Source organism: Nesoenas mayeri (genome assembly GCF_963082525.1).
Source record: "Nesoenas mayeri genome assembly, chromosome: 3".
Lineage (NCBI taxonomy): Eukaryota > Metazoa > Chordata > Aves > Columbiformes > Columbidae > Nesoenas > Nesoenas mayeri.
The window spans coordinates 74,705,237-74,723,525 of NC_137544.1; the positions used below are offsets into that span (position 1 = coordinate 74,705,237).

Here is an 18,289-nt window from a genome sequence, read left to right on the forward strand (position 1 = left end):
TCAGCCCCCAGGGATGCCCAGTGTCTCCCCTCGCCTCACCGGGCGCTGCTGCCCGGCCTTTGCCCCCCCCCCAAAAAATCCATCTGCCTCGGCCCCTGCTCCCGCTTGTGCGGTGTCCGGCGGGCGGCGGGACGGACAGCGCGGCGCACCGGGAGGCTGTCGAGGTGCACCGAACCGGGATCGGGCCGCCTCTCACCCCCCTGCCAGGGGTTGCCCGTATTTCTGCGTGTTGATTCAGCAGGAGTCGGGGGGGAAGCAACTTGGCGTCCCCTCGGGAGCACCGGGGAGGGTTAATCGGCGAGAATCTGTGGGTCTGGGAGGAGAAAGCGGAGGCCGGGCTGGGGAAAGGGGGAGGATAAGAGGAAAAGGAGAAGAGCGGCTCGGTGAGGTCGCACACCACCAGCCTCCGCAGCCGTGGCAGTGCCTTCCCGCGACACCCCGCCGACGGCGGACAACGGAGGGGTGTTGAGGCACCGTCCTCCTTTCCCGTTCCAATCTTTCCTTCCCGCATCCTCTGCCAAGGGGGAGAGGAATCTGAGGCGGGGAGGAAAGAGACCCTCAGAGCTAGTTAGCAGCCCATCCTAGGCAAAGGGAGGCGCGGCGCCCCGGGGGAATCCGGCGGATCCCCCTGCCAGTGCCTGCGCGGCGGGAGGGTGCCGGGAGAGCTGGGGAGCATCTCCGAGCTGGGGCTGACTCTCCAGGAGCGAGGCAGGGACACGGAGAGAGGGAGAAACTGCCGCCTCTCTGCTATACACCCGTCCCCAGATTTCAAGGGGTGGGGAAAAAGAAAGCGGAGGACCTAAGCTAGGACCTCCCAGAGGGAGAGATTGAAAAGGAGCCAAGCAGGCGTCGGAAGGGGGAGCGACATCCCAAGGAGAGTCCCACTCCTCCGCTTCCCGGAGCCGCTGCGTGCTCGCCGCCGCCGCTGCCGCCGCCTCAGGATGTGGGTGCCGCTGCTGCTGCTGCTGCCGGAGCTGCTCCCCGCCGTGCCGGCCCAGAAGCTCTCCGCCCTCACGGTAAGGCCACCCGGCCGCTGGACGCTGGGCGCCGGCTGCCCGGCGGGTCGGTCCTCCGGGGCGCACCTGAGAGGGCTGATGCGCTCTTCCCGGGAGCGGGTGGTCGCCCCGCATCCCGTGGCTACCGGTCCAAGCAAGGGCTGCTCCCCGCTTTGGGCGAAGGCTGGAGTCCCCAGTCGGGGTGGGGAGCTCCGCCGTGGTTTGTCCGGCAGTGCGGGGAGCAGCCGACACCGCCGTCCCTTCGTGTTTTTCCAGAGGAGAGCACGGTCCCCGGCAGCTTAGTTGAAGATTATTGTGGGTCTCCGCAAAGCTTCGGGCCAGTATGAAGGTCCGCGTTAATGCTTTTGTTTTCCCGAAGACGAATAATGCTACAGTGAGGTCTGCTTTTGGACTGTCGTGGGTTGACCGATTTTACTTTATTTTTAATTATAAAGCGAAGTGAAACAAGCCTTTTTGGCTATTCCAGGCTCCATGATGCTAAACATGGAACTCTGCGTAGAGATTGGTAAGCCAATTCATTAGGCTTGCTAAATAAGCCATAACCACTTCTCTAGCCAAGACCTGAGGTTTGCAGCTAATAGCTTAGTTCAGTCTTCTTGTAGAGCTTGCAGTGTTTGCAAAGCTATAATTAATGCAATCTGTAGAAATAAAAACATTTTCCTTAAATGTGTTTTTAAACAAGTGCTTGAGTAAACATAACGGCCAGCAAGTACCCCTTTCAAGCTGTTTTTAAGTGTTTTGGTGAGGGCTGTGCCCTTTAGAGTTTATTATGCTAAAGTTACAGGCGGTGGCAAAGTGAAATAGACTCTCTTTCTGTCTCGTTTTCAGAAAATTTCTGTAAAATACTGAGAGAGTTTTTATTTTATTTTATTTTATTTTTGAGTAGGGGGGATAGGGACAGCTCAAGGAGAAATGGCAGTGGAGGATGGCTGAGCTGTTCATACCTGAAATTTTTCAGAAAAACTTTTGCCTTCTTGTCTAGTGTTCTGTGTTTGTGTGAGGATTTTAAGTGATTTTTAGATTAGAAGCTGCTAATGGAAAACCTTAAAGGAATAAGTTTACTACATGAATTTTATAATGTGTGGCATTTGAAAGTGTAGACAGATAAAGACAAGTGATTCTCATCTTTTACTTTTTAAGAACCTAATTTGAAACACCCTTAGACTGTCAGGTGATAAATACTCTTCTAGTTAAGAGATTAAGATTGCAAATTAATTCCAAGTTCACTTGCACAAACATATAAACAGAATTTGCAGGGGATTACACGCTATATTCTTTATTCTGTACATTAAAAAGTTCTAAACATTAGTATGGAAGTAGACTGGAAATAGTACCAAAACTTATTTTCTCCAAATGTAAAATAAGAGTGATTGTGACTGTTATATCATCTTTAAATGATATATGATTCAAATGATGCCAAAGCCTTTTAACAGATCTATATAAATCACTGCTGAATGTAACTGTCATTCGGTGAGTGGTTGCCTGTCTCACAAAAGGGAAGAAAAATCTGACCAAGGGCATTTGGGCAAAATCTTTAAAAACTAAATGTCATAGACTCATGCCGATGTATTTGAGTTCACTCTTAGCTGAGAGATGTCTGAAGTCCCTCTGTTCCCTCCTTCACCCATCCAGAGCATATTGTTCATTTCTCTGTCTTATAGTAGCACACAGCTTTATGAACCATGAATAAAAATGTCAGTCCTAGTGGACTTGCAGATTTCTGCTACCAAAAAGGTAACGGCTTTGGAGACTTTAAGCTTTTGAACTGAGTTAAACTTGAAGATTTTAGTAAGCTAGTCTTGTTAATAGTGGACTGTAGGTAGTGAGCCCATGCTAGTTTTTCCACTGCCTGTGCTCTTCTTACAGAGATGGCTAGCCCTTATGAATAGCAGCCTACATTAGAAATCCTTCCATAAAATGGGCAAGGAACAATCAGACACTCATAGGAAGAAAACAACACGCACACACTCACGCACATGTATTTTTTATACCTACCCACAAGACTAAACTTTGAATGAGGTAGGTTTACTTCTACTATTTGTGTACTTCCCTATTTAAACAGAAGAAAAACTAGTGCTATTACAGCAACAAATAGCACCTCACTAAATCATTCTTTACTCCTCCAGTCATTTTGCAAGTAGCTCACAGACTGTATAACCCCTTCCCATGTGTGCCTTTCTCAAATATTCATGGACAGTATCTGTGTAATTATAAGAATAAACAACCCCAGGTGTGTAGAAAGACAAAGAAAATACATGGCTTTTCTCACCTGCTGTGCCATTGTGTGATGACAGAGAATTACCATTATTTTCTACGCATCAGATGAAGACTTTCTGTTTATTTGTGGTTTGAAGAATAAGAAAGACTGACATTTTCATAAATAACCAGAGGCCATAGGGACAGAGCATGTTTCACTGTGGTCCTGAGTTTCATGAAACTTGCAGAATGATTACAGGGAGAGTGTGCACGTCCCTGATGGTATCACACTGTCATGGGTACATGCATCTTACTAGGTGATGGCAATATCAGGGGCATGGTTTCCTTAATCACAGAGGTAAATTTGCCATAAGATGAACCTTAGCAACCTCATAATAATAAAATCACAGTTCCTTCTAGCAAAAGCAACTAAAGTAAAGGTCATTTTCCAAAAGATGGATCAGAGGATTTTTCCTTTTCTGGGTGTTCCACAGCTCTGGGTTCTAAGCAACAAACTGGATGATGGTTGGTCAGGGAGGGGGTATCAGTGTCTGTATGTTTTTCATCTGTCTAAAGAGATTTCTGACCTGTTTTAACTTTATGTCCTTGCTAGCTCCAGAAGCAGAGCAAATATTACTTTCAGAGAAGACTTTCAGTAGTCTACAGAGCTGTATCCCTGTTTAATTAGGAATAATATTCTTGCCTTCAATTTCCCTTGAGTAGAAAACCCCACAACAACCACCTATGTCTATTGTTTGGGTGATATGTGATTTTCAGATATTGGAAACTTTGCAATAGTCCAGTAGCAAGAAATTGGAGTTTTCACACAAATAACACCTGCAAGAGATTTCTGATTGCCTAACACTCTCATGTGACTGCAAGGACTCATGAGCATATGGCTTCCTACAACCTTGATAACAGCCATCAGGACAATTTCTGGCTTCTTGATGTATCAGAGTAGTCATCAGGTAGCTGAGATGCATCAGGCAGTCTAAAGTATGGTTTCCTTGTGGCTGTATCAAGAGAGTGTACGAATTTTGTAACATATGCCTCTCTGCCAAGCTGTGGACCCAACCAGACCTCACCTGAGTCCCTGTATGTGTGCCAGGGTACACAGGAACATGAGGGCTGGGCTGATACACACCTGAATCTTAATGGGGAACCAGGATGTGCATCAGAGTCCAAGAGTTTCACAGTTCTTGTGGATTCACTGTGTTAGAGATGGCCCAAAGCTACTTCGAGTCTGTACCAATCTTGACCTCTTGTCATTAAAAAACACTCTTTGCTGAAGTTGCTCCTGGACTTTGTCTCCGGAGCAGTAGCATATTGCAATAATAAATGAGGGGAAGCATAATATTATAGTTCTGAATTGCTAACTGAGCCACAGGGATGCATGAGGGAGGAGAACATTATTTAGCACTATATTTATTGTTATTTCAAATAAACAAACATTGGCAACAGAACAATAACTTTCGTTTTAGAAAGGTAGGCTGAGAGCTGTCTCATAAGAAACCATGAGATCTGGAGGGATTGTAGCCAATTTGGCTGCTCCTGGTTTTTCCTCCCCTTGTGTCAAATACTAATGTAAAACATTCTTACATTCCAGAAAATGTCTTAAGTAGCCTTGTTCTTTTACCTTGTTTATGGAAAGGCAGGTAATAGTCTGCAATTCTTGTGACACATTGTTGGAACTCTTTTGCAACACTGTATTTATATTCTGATCTGTGACCACTCTTTCTAGATGTATGAAACCAATGAGAGATGAGCGTTGTTGGCCTGTTATATTAAGGGAATAGTCATATCTTGACGATATAGGTACTTTTGTTTTGAAACACAATGTTTTGAAGAAAGCTCATTTTGTTCCTCAAATAACTAAGTTTAAGATTGCTGCATTTACCACCACACTTTGGCATTGTTTATGCTGTATTTTCAGAGCTGTCAGCTTAACTTTTCTCTCAGTTGCCGTGTTGTGTGTGCATGTACTTGTACAAACAATAGGACACAAGTGTTTCTTATTTTAAAATCTTGATGACTTATACCACAGGCTATGTAATTTTCTTCTTTCAAAGCCTTGCTGAACCATGTGTCCTTTTCGATACAATATTGATCTTAGATCTTAGAAAGGAAGAAAGTTTGCTTCTTGAAATGAACACCTTTGCCTGTTAAAAGTTCCTTTCATCAGTGGCTGAATATTTCAGGGAACAATTCTTTCCTTTTTCTCCCTCGGCACATGCTTTTTGAGTATTCAATAGCATTTAATGTGCTTCCACAACACTCACTGTTTTAAGATGGACCACTAAGGTAGTTCAGTAAAAGGAAGCTAAACACAATCAGAGCAAGTTAAGGACCCACTTGGATGGTGCCTGCAAACTCAAACATTTGGAAAAGTTACTCTAATTGTGACTCAAAAACCAAGACCATAAATAAAACTGTAAGTGGCTCCACATCCTGAGAGCACTGTTACTGCAAATGGGCATTGGTACAACCAAGGTTCGATGAGCTCTGAAAATAAAACACTTTCAACTACGCTTCCTTGCAATAAACTCTCAAGACATTTCTTACTAAAGAAACAAAAACAAAACCCATGCAAGTTATTATTGAAAGAGTCAGCAAAACTTTTGACCAGGGGTTAGAAGTAATTTTTCTGCATGCAGCCAACATAAACTGTGCCTTATAATGTGAAAGACACAGTGGAGGTGGCATGTTGACTGCACAATCAAAAGATTTGAAACTAGAAGCAAGAAGCAGAAGTGAACGTAGGTGGTGGGGGAGGAAGAACAGGATAGGGAAAACAAAAAGAAGGAAGTAATGCACATTTTGTCTAGTTGTGATGCTTTCATCTGTCCTCTGTTTCCCGCTGAATACCTCGAGGAACAGCCATGTGTATTCCTTGACAGCTGGAAAACTTCAGGGTTTGGTTCATTTTGAGAAGCCTCCAAAGGTTTAGCTGCTGTCCAAAACCTATCTGAACGGTGTTGTTTTGGAAATTGGGCTATGAAACTTTTCAAGATCTGGCTTGCTCAGGACTTTGCCAGTGTTTCCATTTCTTCAGCCAGACCAGACTCAACACAGGTTCAGCCATTTTAACGGTATTTTGGTACTTCCATTTCCTGTCAGGCCCGAGACCAGGAACTGTAGAGGTGCCTGAAAATTAAAAACTGAGTAAGGAAGAGTTGGGATCAAAGACATATTTTTGAACAGCAAATGAAGGTCTGAGTTTGGTTCAGGAGTGGCTTTTTTTTTTATCTCAAGAAAAACCTGTGTTCTTGGGAAAGCTGCAGAGTGAGATTTCCAGATATTTTGTTTTTTCTTTAGAATCAAAACTCAAATGCTTTGTAAGGAGAATCTTTGTAAGAATCTAGTTAAAATAGTTCCTGACTGTGTGAATACTGCCTTCTCTTTCTCTGTCCCTCTGCTTCCTTTTACAACAAAATTCTGGTGACCTCAATCATTTTGGTCTCAATGGCCCTGCGTAGTCCCTCAGGATATCCTTCTGTGGATATTTCTCTATCCACTTATGATTATTAATTGATAGGCTCTGCCTTCATATTTGTCTACAGTGGTAGATAAAACACTTTCCAGTGCAACACTGGCTGTCAGAGTGAAAAGAGGAAATACTTCAGGAAAAATATTACAGTTTAGAATATGCTGATGTTACACAGAACAATTTATGCTAAAGGAGAAGCAGGGATGACTTAAGATGTAGCAAGAAATTGGCCATAAGGAGTACCTAGTAATTCTCTTCAGGAAAAGAATCAAACAGAGAAGAGCAGGTATAGCATAAATAACTACTTTTTTTTTCTTTTTCATGCACTTCTCTGATCTTTGCCTAGTTACCCCATCTACACAGGGAACTGATCTGATTTACAGCCATTTGTGTAATGCAATTGTGTGTTTGGGATACAAAGATACAAGCTTTGGCTACGTGAGGGTGAAAGCTACTCAAATGTGTATTGACTGGTATTTAGATTGGTGGGGTAACACTTAGTATCGGAGGGTTTCTTAATATGACATTACCAAATCATTAATTGTATTCAAAAAAGCAAAGTTTGTGTTGTCATGTCTTACCACAGAACCTGTGAAGCAAGTTCATGTAGAGTCAGTCCCCCAAACTGAAGTTTTAGCCAGTCATTGCAAAAGAAATTGCCTTGATGAGTTAGTAACTGACCTTCAGTGATATTTTTCCCCTTTCTAATTTCTTAGCTTTTAAAAATGACCACTGGGTATTTCATTAGCTGCTGAAAAGCCAGGCTAATAAAGAATACATCCTAGAATTCTTGTCAGGACGGAAAGAGAAAACATATCCCGAAGGCTATCCTTTCCAGCTTTCTCCCTGGCTTGCTCAGTATGCTGGTAGAAAACTCACTCAAGAATGTTTACCTCATACCCCTCCAAAACAGCTTTTTTTTCTTTCGTTTACTTTAGGCTGTTTTTTCTGTCATCTTCTGAGTCACTGAGCAAAGATCTTTTTGTATTTTGTCTTACCTTAAATTTGTTCAGAGGATGTAATAGTATACTTTCCTGTGTTTTAGGTGTTCATTTTTAAACTGTATACAAATTAGCTGTCATACATGTGCTATAAATCTTTGACACTCTATCTTAGAGCATCTAAAGAGTACTCACATGAAAAATTCCATTGCTCTGGAATGCTCCTTTTTTTTTTTTTTTTTTTTTTTAATTTATGCCATGGCTTCCTGCTGTATTTTACAATTTTTTAAGATACAATTGCTGCCATAAAGTGCTCAGTCTTTTATTTGGGCTAGATGTGTCATATATTTATCAATATTATTTTTTCAGTATTAAAGCAAGATACTGTCAGTGGATAAGCAGTGTAAATGCTCAGAGAAGGTCTATAGCTTTTTTGAAATGAAAGTAATATCAGATAAAGAATCATTTTAATGGCAATCAGGATGGACTCACTATGATCCATGTAGCAAGCTGCTGTACAGAGTAAACGTGCAGATTGTGGGCATGTGTAGATGTTAGGGAGGCGAGGGAAGGGAATGACTCAGTTTTATTATCTTTCTCTTATCTGGAGTAAAATGGAGGAGTGGTGAAGTTTAGTCTGAGTGAAAGTCTGCCATTGAGTCTCATTACTATTTTGAAGGAGGGGGAAAGAGGAGGGCGACATTTTGGTGGACGTACAAACATTTAACCATATTTTAACCATAACATGACTATGTGAACAGAAATGCTGCTGAGCTGGACCATGTGTCCTAAATTATTAGAGAGCATAAAGTGTGGGATCTGCCTAGGATCTAGATCATGCAATCTAGAGAACTGATGCCCAAACCTTTTTCTTTGCTAGGTGCTGCTCTTTACAGTGACATCTTTCTGGAAATGGTAGCACTGTGTGTCACCTTGTTATGCCAATAGTGCTGTATAGCACTGTTCAAAGCCAGAGAATTCCTTCCAGTCCCTAACATTCTGTGATTCTGTGATCATGTGGACTGATGTGGACTGACTCTTAAAATGGAAATTTTCTGTCAAATAAATGAAATAAGTGAAATCTGGTCCCAAGTATGCTATGTTATAGAGGAGGATAGCACATATTCTAAAGACACCTTCATCCCCACAAGAAGGTACAGAAATGAAAAAGCCTAGGAACAAAGAAACTAAAGAAGGTCACTTGATCACATGTTTATTTACTTAGTAAACAGTAGTGTGGGGCAGAGAGGTCACCTGTCTTGTTCTATTATATGACACTTTAGGGATCTGCCACCGGAGGGAGTGCAAGAGCAGCCCGATCTGCCTTGTCCCCTCTGGGGAGGGCCGAGACTGTGGGAATCCCTTGTTTCTCTACCCAGCTGCATGAGTCTGGGGGGGAGCAGGAGGAAAACCGGGGACCTTCATTTTTCAGCACTTGACTGTCAGTTGCCCATCAGATAGGCCCTCAAATGAGAAAAAATCTCAAATGGAAAAAAAAAAATCAACAGAAACTACTGAAAGGTAATACAGTTCTGTAAAAAGAAAATGTCTTTAATGACATGGCTTGCCTTGACATTAATTAATCATTAGCACTGGTGAAAGCTCAGAGCAGGCTGGTGTGGGCAAGAGGGGAAATATGGTCTAACATATGAGCTGTTCTTGACTGTGAGACACCAGGAGGGGTTTAGCCTGCAGAAAGCATATCAGCTGTTCATTTTATTGTATGTATCCATACTGTTTCTTTTTGCAGTGCTTATTACATGAATTTTTGTGAGCAAGACAAAACAAAGTGGGCAACTTATTTTGCACACTGTATTTAATGAGATTATGTTTCGGACTGTGTCCTTCTGGGAAGGCAGTTTTCAAACACGTCAGATTTTTGATGGATTTCAGCCTAAGTGGATTTAGTTGCAAATCTGAACTTTGTACAGGACGTTTTATCTTTCCATCTTGTTTCCTCCTTGAAAGGTTCCATAAATTACGTTTCTGAGAGAAAGGGAAAGATTTTTTGAAAGAAGTGTTCATTTGGTAAATTGCTCTTCTGTTTAAGTTTCCCATTTCCAGGTGCTGAATGACTCCCAGAGAAAAAGTTCTGTCATTGCTTGGTGATGGACCTCCATTAGTTTGCAATAAAATTATAGGGCAATATTCATGTACTGATAAATGATTTCTTTCTGAAGGAAAAATGGCAAAAAGCAGAGCTCAAATACCTATTTGTCTGTACCGGGTGCAGTAATTTTGTCCAGTGCAAAATGGGTATAGTGGGTATAGGGTCCTGCTCTTCTGAAGTGCCAGTGCTTATGTTCATTAGACACAAGACTAGAAGAGATACAAGGCAATGAGAGAGTCAGAGTATTTTCTATTAGATGGCAAAGCCAGATCTGACATCAAGATGAAATGACTTGAATATTGCTGCTAGAGATGGCTTTTTACATCTGGTTGGCTGGTTAGAAACCCACAGAAGCACAGCAGATATAGCACTGCTGATTTGATAGAGTAACTGGTGAGATATTCACAGCTTCACAATGTGTGTAGTATTGAGGTAAAACCAAGGAAAAGAGCTGGCATAAACCTAGGAGTGAGCCCAGAAGAGCTCGAAGATGACACCTTTTGTGACATGATTTTGACTGGGCTGTCACTGGCCCCTGCAGATTTTGCTCCAACCTTCTCCTTCCCCATTACGGTTGATCTTCTTTCCTTAGTACATCTTCTTCTCCAGTGTTGTACATGCTGTACCCATTTATAGACTGTAAGCTCTCTGGGTTTGTACCATGTTTTGGGCAAAAGAGTCTCATTCTTGGTTGGCCCTCTTGGTCTACCATCATTATCAAGTTCAATAATAAGTAAATCCTGGATGACACCTGCTTACAGACAAAGCTGAACAGAAATAATAAAGAGTATACAAATAATGGAGTTAATCAGGCAGTTCTGGCCACAGCCTGGTTCTTTACATCTTCTATGTAGTACCCAAGCTGGCTACTTTGTATAGATTTTATTTTTTTATTTTTTTTAAGCCAAGTCTACCTTTTGTAAAGAATTAGGGCAATCAGTTCAGCACTGCAGGAAGAGATGAGAAAAACTATCTATTCCCTGGTCTTGTTATGCTTTTGGCCAAAGGGGATCTGCATAGTGCAGAGGGCCAAGTGTCATCTGCTTGGTATTTCCTGATATGTGAGAGCTTAGTGTTTCAACCTTATCACTGCCCTAAAGGTGGGGTTCTCAAGCTGTGGAATGTTTCCTTTCATGGTGCAAAACTTTTTCTCCTCTAAAGAAAAAAAAGCCCTGAACCAATCCAGCCTGGTCTTTCCTGAAAAAATAAGGGAAAGTTTGAATGCCTCTTCCTATTTTTGCGTGTAGCTCAGCATGGATCTGGGACATTCTCTGACCACTGCCCTTCAATACCTTTTCTTGAAGGTGAAAAGAAGATGGGTCTGAATGGAAGACACTTCCATCCTGTGGATGCAGACCAAAGAGCTGAGAGATGTTCTTGCTGCTACATTTACCACCTCTCGAATATGTTCTTTTTTTCTATAGCAGCAGCATCAAGAACCCTCCGAGAAAACTAGACAAAAGGCTCTCTTGACAACCTCAGACAGGTGTCATACATTATCAAGGAACACAGTTCTTCTTCCTACAGGCTACCTGGGCCTTCAAAGTATTATCCATCAGCTGCAAAAATTCCCTAGATTGCCATCACCTATCTTAAGACTACGTATGTCAGTCACATATGTGTATGCAGCGGTGAACTATGTACATTCCCATGTAATTATTTTCTTCCTTTTGTTTTCCAGAAAGACTTGGAATATGCCCCCCCCCCCAAAAAAAAAAAAAAGTCTAAGGTTCCATTGGGGTTAATAGCTAGAATTTCTCCTTTTCTAAAGTTTATGCAATTTGATCTAAGAGTTTTTACCTGATTTTGTTTGTTTGTTTGTGGTTTTTGGTCTAAGAAAGGGGATAGTACATTAAAGTTTAGTGTTCATTTTCATTTGACAAGATTTCTGAGTTGTTAGATTTTGACTGTGCTGGAGATGCTGCAGGGCACCTGTGTTTGGTAGGTGATGAATTTGTTTTATCTAAAGACTGAAAAGAACACCCTCTCCCTTCAAATCTCAGACCAGGTCCACTTCAGGAACTGTCTCAGGCAACAATTGGTTTTATTTTAGTAGCTCTTTTGACTATCATCCAAAATGATGAGAGAATAGAAAGACCTTTCACCGCTTGAATTGCTTATTATGACAGGAGAAATAAAAAAGTTACACAGCTTCTCTTCTTGGCACAAAAGTAAATTATTTCTTTAAAAGTGCTATGCTGAGTCTTCTCCTCACACCTGGGGGTGAGGAAACTCCAAAGTAAGATTCATTTCACAACCAGATCAGGAAATCACTCTCATTTAATATGAGTAAGAAGCAACCAGAAGTGTTCAATGAAACTAAGTGGTTACAAATAGCAATAATCACATATAAAAACTCACTATTTCCACCTGACAGCAATTAAAGCAGTGTCAGAGATGCAATGAAATTCCCTCCGGGGTTCTTCATATAACTGAGTTAAACATTATAAAGAGTGTGCATGATGGATGGAAAAGCTTGAGAGAAATGACAAGTCTATCAAAGCTGAAGGGGGGTCACAGTTCATATTCCACAACTATTTTGTGGTGTGCAGGATGTCTCTCAGGAAGAACCCTGCGGCTATCTGCTGTCAGCAACAGGAAAGCAGGTGTGCGCCTGTGTTTGAGAAAAGGGCAGAAATAGATGCTTTCTGTTTCTTGTAACTGGTGTTTCTTGTTTGAATAAAGGTCAACACCTTTTAAAAGTTTGTGATTTGTTGTTGTTTCTGTTCTCGCTATCACATCACTGCTTAGTGGAGTGACATTTAGAAATTTTTAACAAGGTATAATTGGAGCTGATTACTTAATTTTGTATCAGTTCTTTGTGACTGTAAAATCGCCTGAGGCCTGCATGTGTCACATCGACACATTCTGTGTCCTGCATTGTTTAAGAAGTGGTAGGATGTCTGCCAGGCATCTGCAAGGCAGTTCAAATAGTGGTAAAGTGTGGGTGAGATGGTTTGCCCCCCTAGTACACCATTTTGAGAGATCAGAAGTGATTCTGCCTCACCAGGCTGCTGTCCTTCTGGATAAAGAGGAAGGTCACAATCACAGATTCTGTCCTGGCCCTCTGGAATATCAGTTTGCTTTTGTACACCCTCATGTGACTCGGAGAGCAGAAGTGCCTGAGACAGGCATGCAACAGAAGTAAGTTTGGAGCTCTCTGGTGGTGTCACGTGTGTCATAGATAGAAGAGCTGCCGGTTCCAGAGGTTTTGGTACCTGGTACCAGAGGATTTTGGTATATAGGTACCAGAGGATTTGCATGATGGCAATTCACGTACTCCATAGACTTCATAATGGACGTATCCACCTCTCTGGACTACATCCTCCTCAGTCCAGTGAGAGTCTGAACAAGGCAAAATTGGACATGTATCTGTCCCCCTGACTCTGAAACAAGGGAAACTGTATTTTCTCTCCTGACAGGAATGAAGGAGAATAAACTTGACTATGGGTCTCCCCTATAAGGACAGGAGCTTACAGAAGAACTTGGAGATGATTGCAATATCTGAAACTGCTACTGTCAATGAGCATGTTTGGATGTGAAGCCTCAGAGAGGTGATAAAATCTCTGTCAGTCTGTACATGTCTTTATGGTCAGGCTGTTCATATCCATACCCCTTGAATAAAACAGAAACATGTTAGCTTTTTGCACATGTAGGTAGGAGATGATCAACAGGTGGATACCACTGGGCATATACTGTACAGAGGAATGGCACGAAATCACCTCACTCTGCTGTCTGTTTCTGCTGAGTGATATTTACTTTCTTGAATCAACCTTGTCATCATATTTGTGTTTCTTACATATTGTTGTCAAAGGCATATGACTACAGAGCTTAAAGTCCCATTGAAAGAGCCACTAATTTGTGAAATAAAACTTGTTAAAATACTGTCTACCTTTCACCATGTGTGGCAAATATAGCTCACTGTCTTGACAAGAGGTTGATAAATTGGAGCTAAATCACACATCCAACAAAACAATTATTAAAACACTATTCTATTGATCCTTTTTTTGTGAAAATCATGGTTTTTATTTTGTCAGCAAGGGGAGCATCTCTTCTGAGACAGAACCATTCTTAAATGACATACTGTATGAAGGCTCCAAAATCTATTCTGGGAGCCAAAGATTGGCTGAAAGATACATGAAAGTGGTGGTAGCACTGGCTCAGGTGAAATAGAGGTGAGCAGAACCTGGAAGAGGCAGTAATCAAGGTCAGCAGTGTGGAAAGCTGTACTCGTCCCAAAAATGAAGGAAGAAAAAAGCTCAAGTCATACTATTTTTTTCTTTTTCTTTTGTTTTCAAAATGGTATGCTTGTTCCAAAATAAAATGGGCTATAAATGAAATTGGCTATAAATAAAATGAACTCATTTTTATGAAGTTCTTTTCTTACAAGCAGGCTACAAGGCAATCTTCTAGAGGTTTCATATTACATCAGTCACATAATTTATCTGTGTATACAACTCTCTCATATTAGCGCTAAGGCCATGTATGTGTATTGTTCATCAACACAATCATTAAGAGAACTCATGGAACTGGAAATGCTAAGGTACCTGTTATTCATTCTGACTGATTATATAGGCAAGCACACTCAGGATGCATTGGTTTCATGAAGTGCTTTGTTTTCCAAGCTCACACATCTCCATCAGTCCTGCTGTTCCCCCGTGGCCTGGAATCCTGCCTGAGCTTGATTGCAATATGTAAGGTGAGGCTCCTGCTGCTTACCTGCTGCTGCCTTAGCTGATAATCTGCCTTGTTGTCCAGAAGTGTTTGCACACTGTGTTAAAAGTCCTTCTGAGACTGCATGTGAGAGCATGCAATTTATGAGTTCGTATTTTCAATAGCCAGACCCTGTCTTGGTGACTGTATGATGCATGAAACTAGTTAATGTTGTTATTTTCAGTTAATGTGGCCAGCAATCCCTCATGTCCATTAACTTGAAGGCTTTGAATGGTGTTATGAAAGGAAGGGTTGGTCTTTCAGTGTACGGGTCACTTGCATTGTTGTTACAGTACATTGATCAGGGTTTTAAGCATTTTCTAGCCCAGAGATCTCTGCTGCTCACTGTTTTGCTTTCTCAAACAGCTGTTGACTCTATGCTGTCTCTCAGATAGACTTTTTTCTTTGTAACACTTTTCATGTCAAAGGTGAACACTGTTGCACTATTGCTATTTTATTTTCCAAATTGCATTAGGATCTGTGCCATGGGAATACATTTAACTACTATGGTGTTGTTCAAATACACTGTAACTTGAATCAAACACTTGGCAGATTTAGCCTGATGGACTGTGAAAACAGATGTTATCCTTCTTCTGCTCATCACCTAATGAAATACATACCCAGTACTTTGTTACTCTGGGGATAATTTATCAGCAACACTCAGCTTCATTGTGGATGCTTCCCTTATCCCACAGAGGGTGGTGGATCTGTCCGGTGGAGAAGTGCAGTTCCACCATACATATATTAGATCATTTGAGAACTCCTCTGGGGACCCCTTTCTTCTAGAAAGTGCATATTAGAGCTTGGGAGCTGGTTATGAAGCTCTGATAATAGCCAAATTAGTGACGGTGTGACTACAGTGCCTCTCAAAACCAGAGGAGGCAGGTTTGGTCAAAAAAAAAAAAAAAGGGCAAATATTTCTGCTTTATTCCTAGGTAACTGGTTAATCACTGCTGCATTTCTGATTGATGGCTGACACTAAGAACAAGCTCACACATGCAGCACAGTTACAGTTGCCCGGTTGTTCCTATTTCTTTATAGTCATTTCTGCAAAGCCTAGTTTTTAGGAGCCAATGGAAAATGAATTGGTGAAAAGGATGGTTCCTTCACCTACTAAAAGACCATCTGGGAAAGACCAAAGAAGATATCACCTATAAGGTGGGCTGAAAAAAATTGGGAGAGAAGAGTCACATAAATCCAAAGATAAGTGCATCTGTGTTGGACAGATCAAAAAAGAAAAGTGCAAGCGGATAATATTTTAGTCAATGTCATATACAAGATAGCCATCTAGCTCCAGGCAGTCTAGAGAAAACGCTCTCCTCTTGCACAAGTTTTGTACGTGCATGTTCAGACTCCTTTATGTGTTTTTTGTTGTTGTTGTTTTGAAGTTATTTCCTTCCTTTATGGATAGATAGCTTTTCATTAGCTGGGATTTGAAAATAATTGTTATCAATAACAAAACAAGTGAAATCTCTGCTAGCCAATCTGATAACTGGATGCCTAAATGTTTTCTTTCATTATAAGAATTATCTAAGCAAAGCTACAAGTGTTTAAAAACTATATTAGCATAAAGAGGAAAGGAACGGATAAATTTGGGCAATTCTTTTAAAAGTATTTTTTAAAAATAATTTGCCCATGGAATGTTGCGTTTTTAAAGACAATATTTCTCAACAAGAAGCTCTTCTGTTTAAAAGTTTTATGTAAACTTCGTGGATTTGATTGAAATCCTTGGTTTGTAATGCCGATGTTCTTAAAAAGATGGAGAAGCTGTCATATTGCGCTCTAAAAATGTGTGATAATGCAAAGGAATTTTGTGTCCTAAAAGATCTCACAGAAGATAAAAGTGCAGGAAATCTAATAATTTTTAAGTAGGTGGGGTTTTTTAAGCAATTTTTAAGTAGGTGTTTTTATTTGAAAGGAACTTCAAGCAGCTGTAGTATTTCATGTGTAGTGTAACATAGATGCAACTACAGGTTACTGTAGTTACCTGTATAGTTTTGTGGTGCATCAGTAACAATAGCTAAATAGGATTTAATACAAGTTGGTAAATTTCATCAACTGAGTCCTCTTCTGTGAATCTTTTCTAACCTGGAAGTTCTGCAAAATTTGCAAGCTCTTCAGCTTCTCTGACTTTGCTCCTGGTTAGTGATCACGCCATCTTATTTCAATATTGAAGACAATGTAACAGTACTTGGTGTTGTCTTTTTTGCAATTACCTTTTCTCCTATTGAGAGTTCCTCTACCATTTTTAATATGAGACTATACATTTGTGATAAAAGATTTGGGGGTATCGAGCTGATTTTAAAAGAGTATATCACACCCTCTGTTCATAAATCCGTAGCCTCCAACACAGAGTGGCAAAAATGTCCAAGGATTCTGCAGCTTTTGCTGAATTTCTTTCAGTCTTGAAATAGCTTCTAAAACCAGGCTCTATTCAGGAAACATTTGAAGGTGTAATAAATACTGTTTAATTGTGGTGTCAATACAGGAAAATCTCTCAAATATATCTGAAATATGGGCAAAATTGACCTTTCAATTTTGAATCATTATTTATTGTTACAAGAGACTGAGATAGGACTGGTCAAGTGGTTGATTGTTACTTTTTCTGACTTTGTTTCTGACCAGGCATATTAAAATGGTCACAGAGAGCTGTGGATTTATGCCTGCAAAAATAGGGAAGAAAAATTAATATTCTGTTATAACTATCATCAAAGACAAATTCTTATAAAATAAAATTGCTTATTTTATTCAATTGTTTGTTTCTTTGTTTGTTTTTAATCTTTTTCTTACTCACAATCTTTGCATAGCAGATAAGATCATCTGTAACAGTTTGAAGATGTGGTTCAGAGGATGTCTCCAAAGATTCATTCTTCAAACATGCCTTTGAAAAATCCCAAGCTATTTGATTTATGTATTTTTTTAAAGATGTTATAAGAAACAGCGTTATATAGAGAATTACATTTCAGGTTGCCTGTTTCATTGGGTAAGCAACAGTTCTTTTACATTTATATCATGTGTGTGATCTTAGTGTCACAGTGACCTTACCCGTATCAAAATTTTTAGTGTCAAAATAGTCCAATCTTACAACTGTCTTCTCTAATAACCCAGTGTCAAAACATCCCTATAACACAGTCTAAATACATTTGAATCCAACAAATTAGCACGTGTAAGACCTTTTTCTCATATTATTCAATTAAATATGAATTTCCTTTCCTCAGTCCAAAGCAAATCATTATATATATCTCTCGGGGGACCAATTCCTTTCTATTTGAACCACTACAACTGCCAAAACCCTCTTATTATGGTAAAAGATACAATGTGAAAGGCAAGCAGTCTACATTAGTAGACTGTGAGGACCAGGGAGTTGGAGCAGTGACGGGTCCCCATGGGTATCCAGAGCCTGTCATATCCCCAAGTCAGGAACAGGACAGCTCAGGGGCGACCAGGGCAGCCCCAGCCCTGCGCATTAGGCACCTCCCTGGGGATGGGCTGATGTCAAGCTGGGAAGTCATCCATAGTTTGGGGTCTGACTCTGTATGTGCAGAACCCACAGTGAAGCTGCAACGCATCAGGAGCAGTGAAGCAGGCAGAGGCCAAGCTGCAAAAGTTCGATTGAAAAGCAGTTCCCACGGGCAGGGGACATCCCCGTCTGGGTTGTCACCCTGCCCAGTGCTACCTGGGACCCTCTCCCCAGGAACACCAGGAGAAGGGGTCTGCCACAGCTGTCCTGTCTCTCCATTGACCCTGAGCCCAGGCAGCCAAACTTTGATGAGGGGCATGCTCTCAGGACTCAGAGCAATCCAACTGAGTGTTTAAATGCTGCAAT

The 18,289-nt window shown here is 41.1% G+C and overlaps 1 protein-coding gene across 1 annotated transcript in view; it reads left to right on the forward strand.

Annotated features, from left to right (window-relative positions):
- Positions 1 to 941: 941 nt before the first annotated feature.
- SMOC2 (SPARC related modular calcium binding 2) overlaps positions 942 to 18,289 on the forward strand; it is a gene marked incomplete at both ends in the record, with an annotated part of 140,668 nt that continues 123,320 nt past the window's right edge. The window contains one exon of the mRNA XM_080342548.1: positions 942 to 1,016. Within this exon, the coding sequence (XP_080198674.1) occupies positions 942 to 1,016 (75 nt within the window). The remainder of the gene's footprint in view (positions 1,017 to 18,289) is intronic.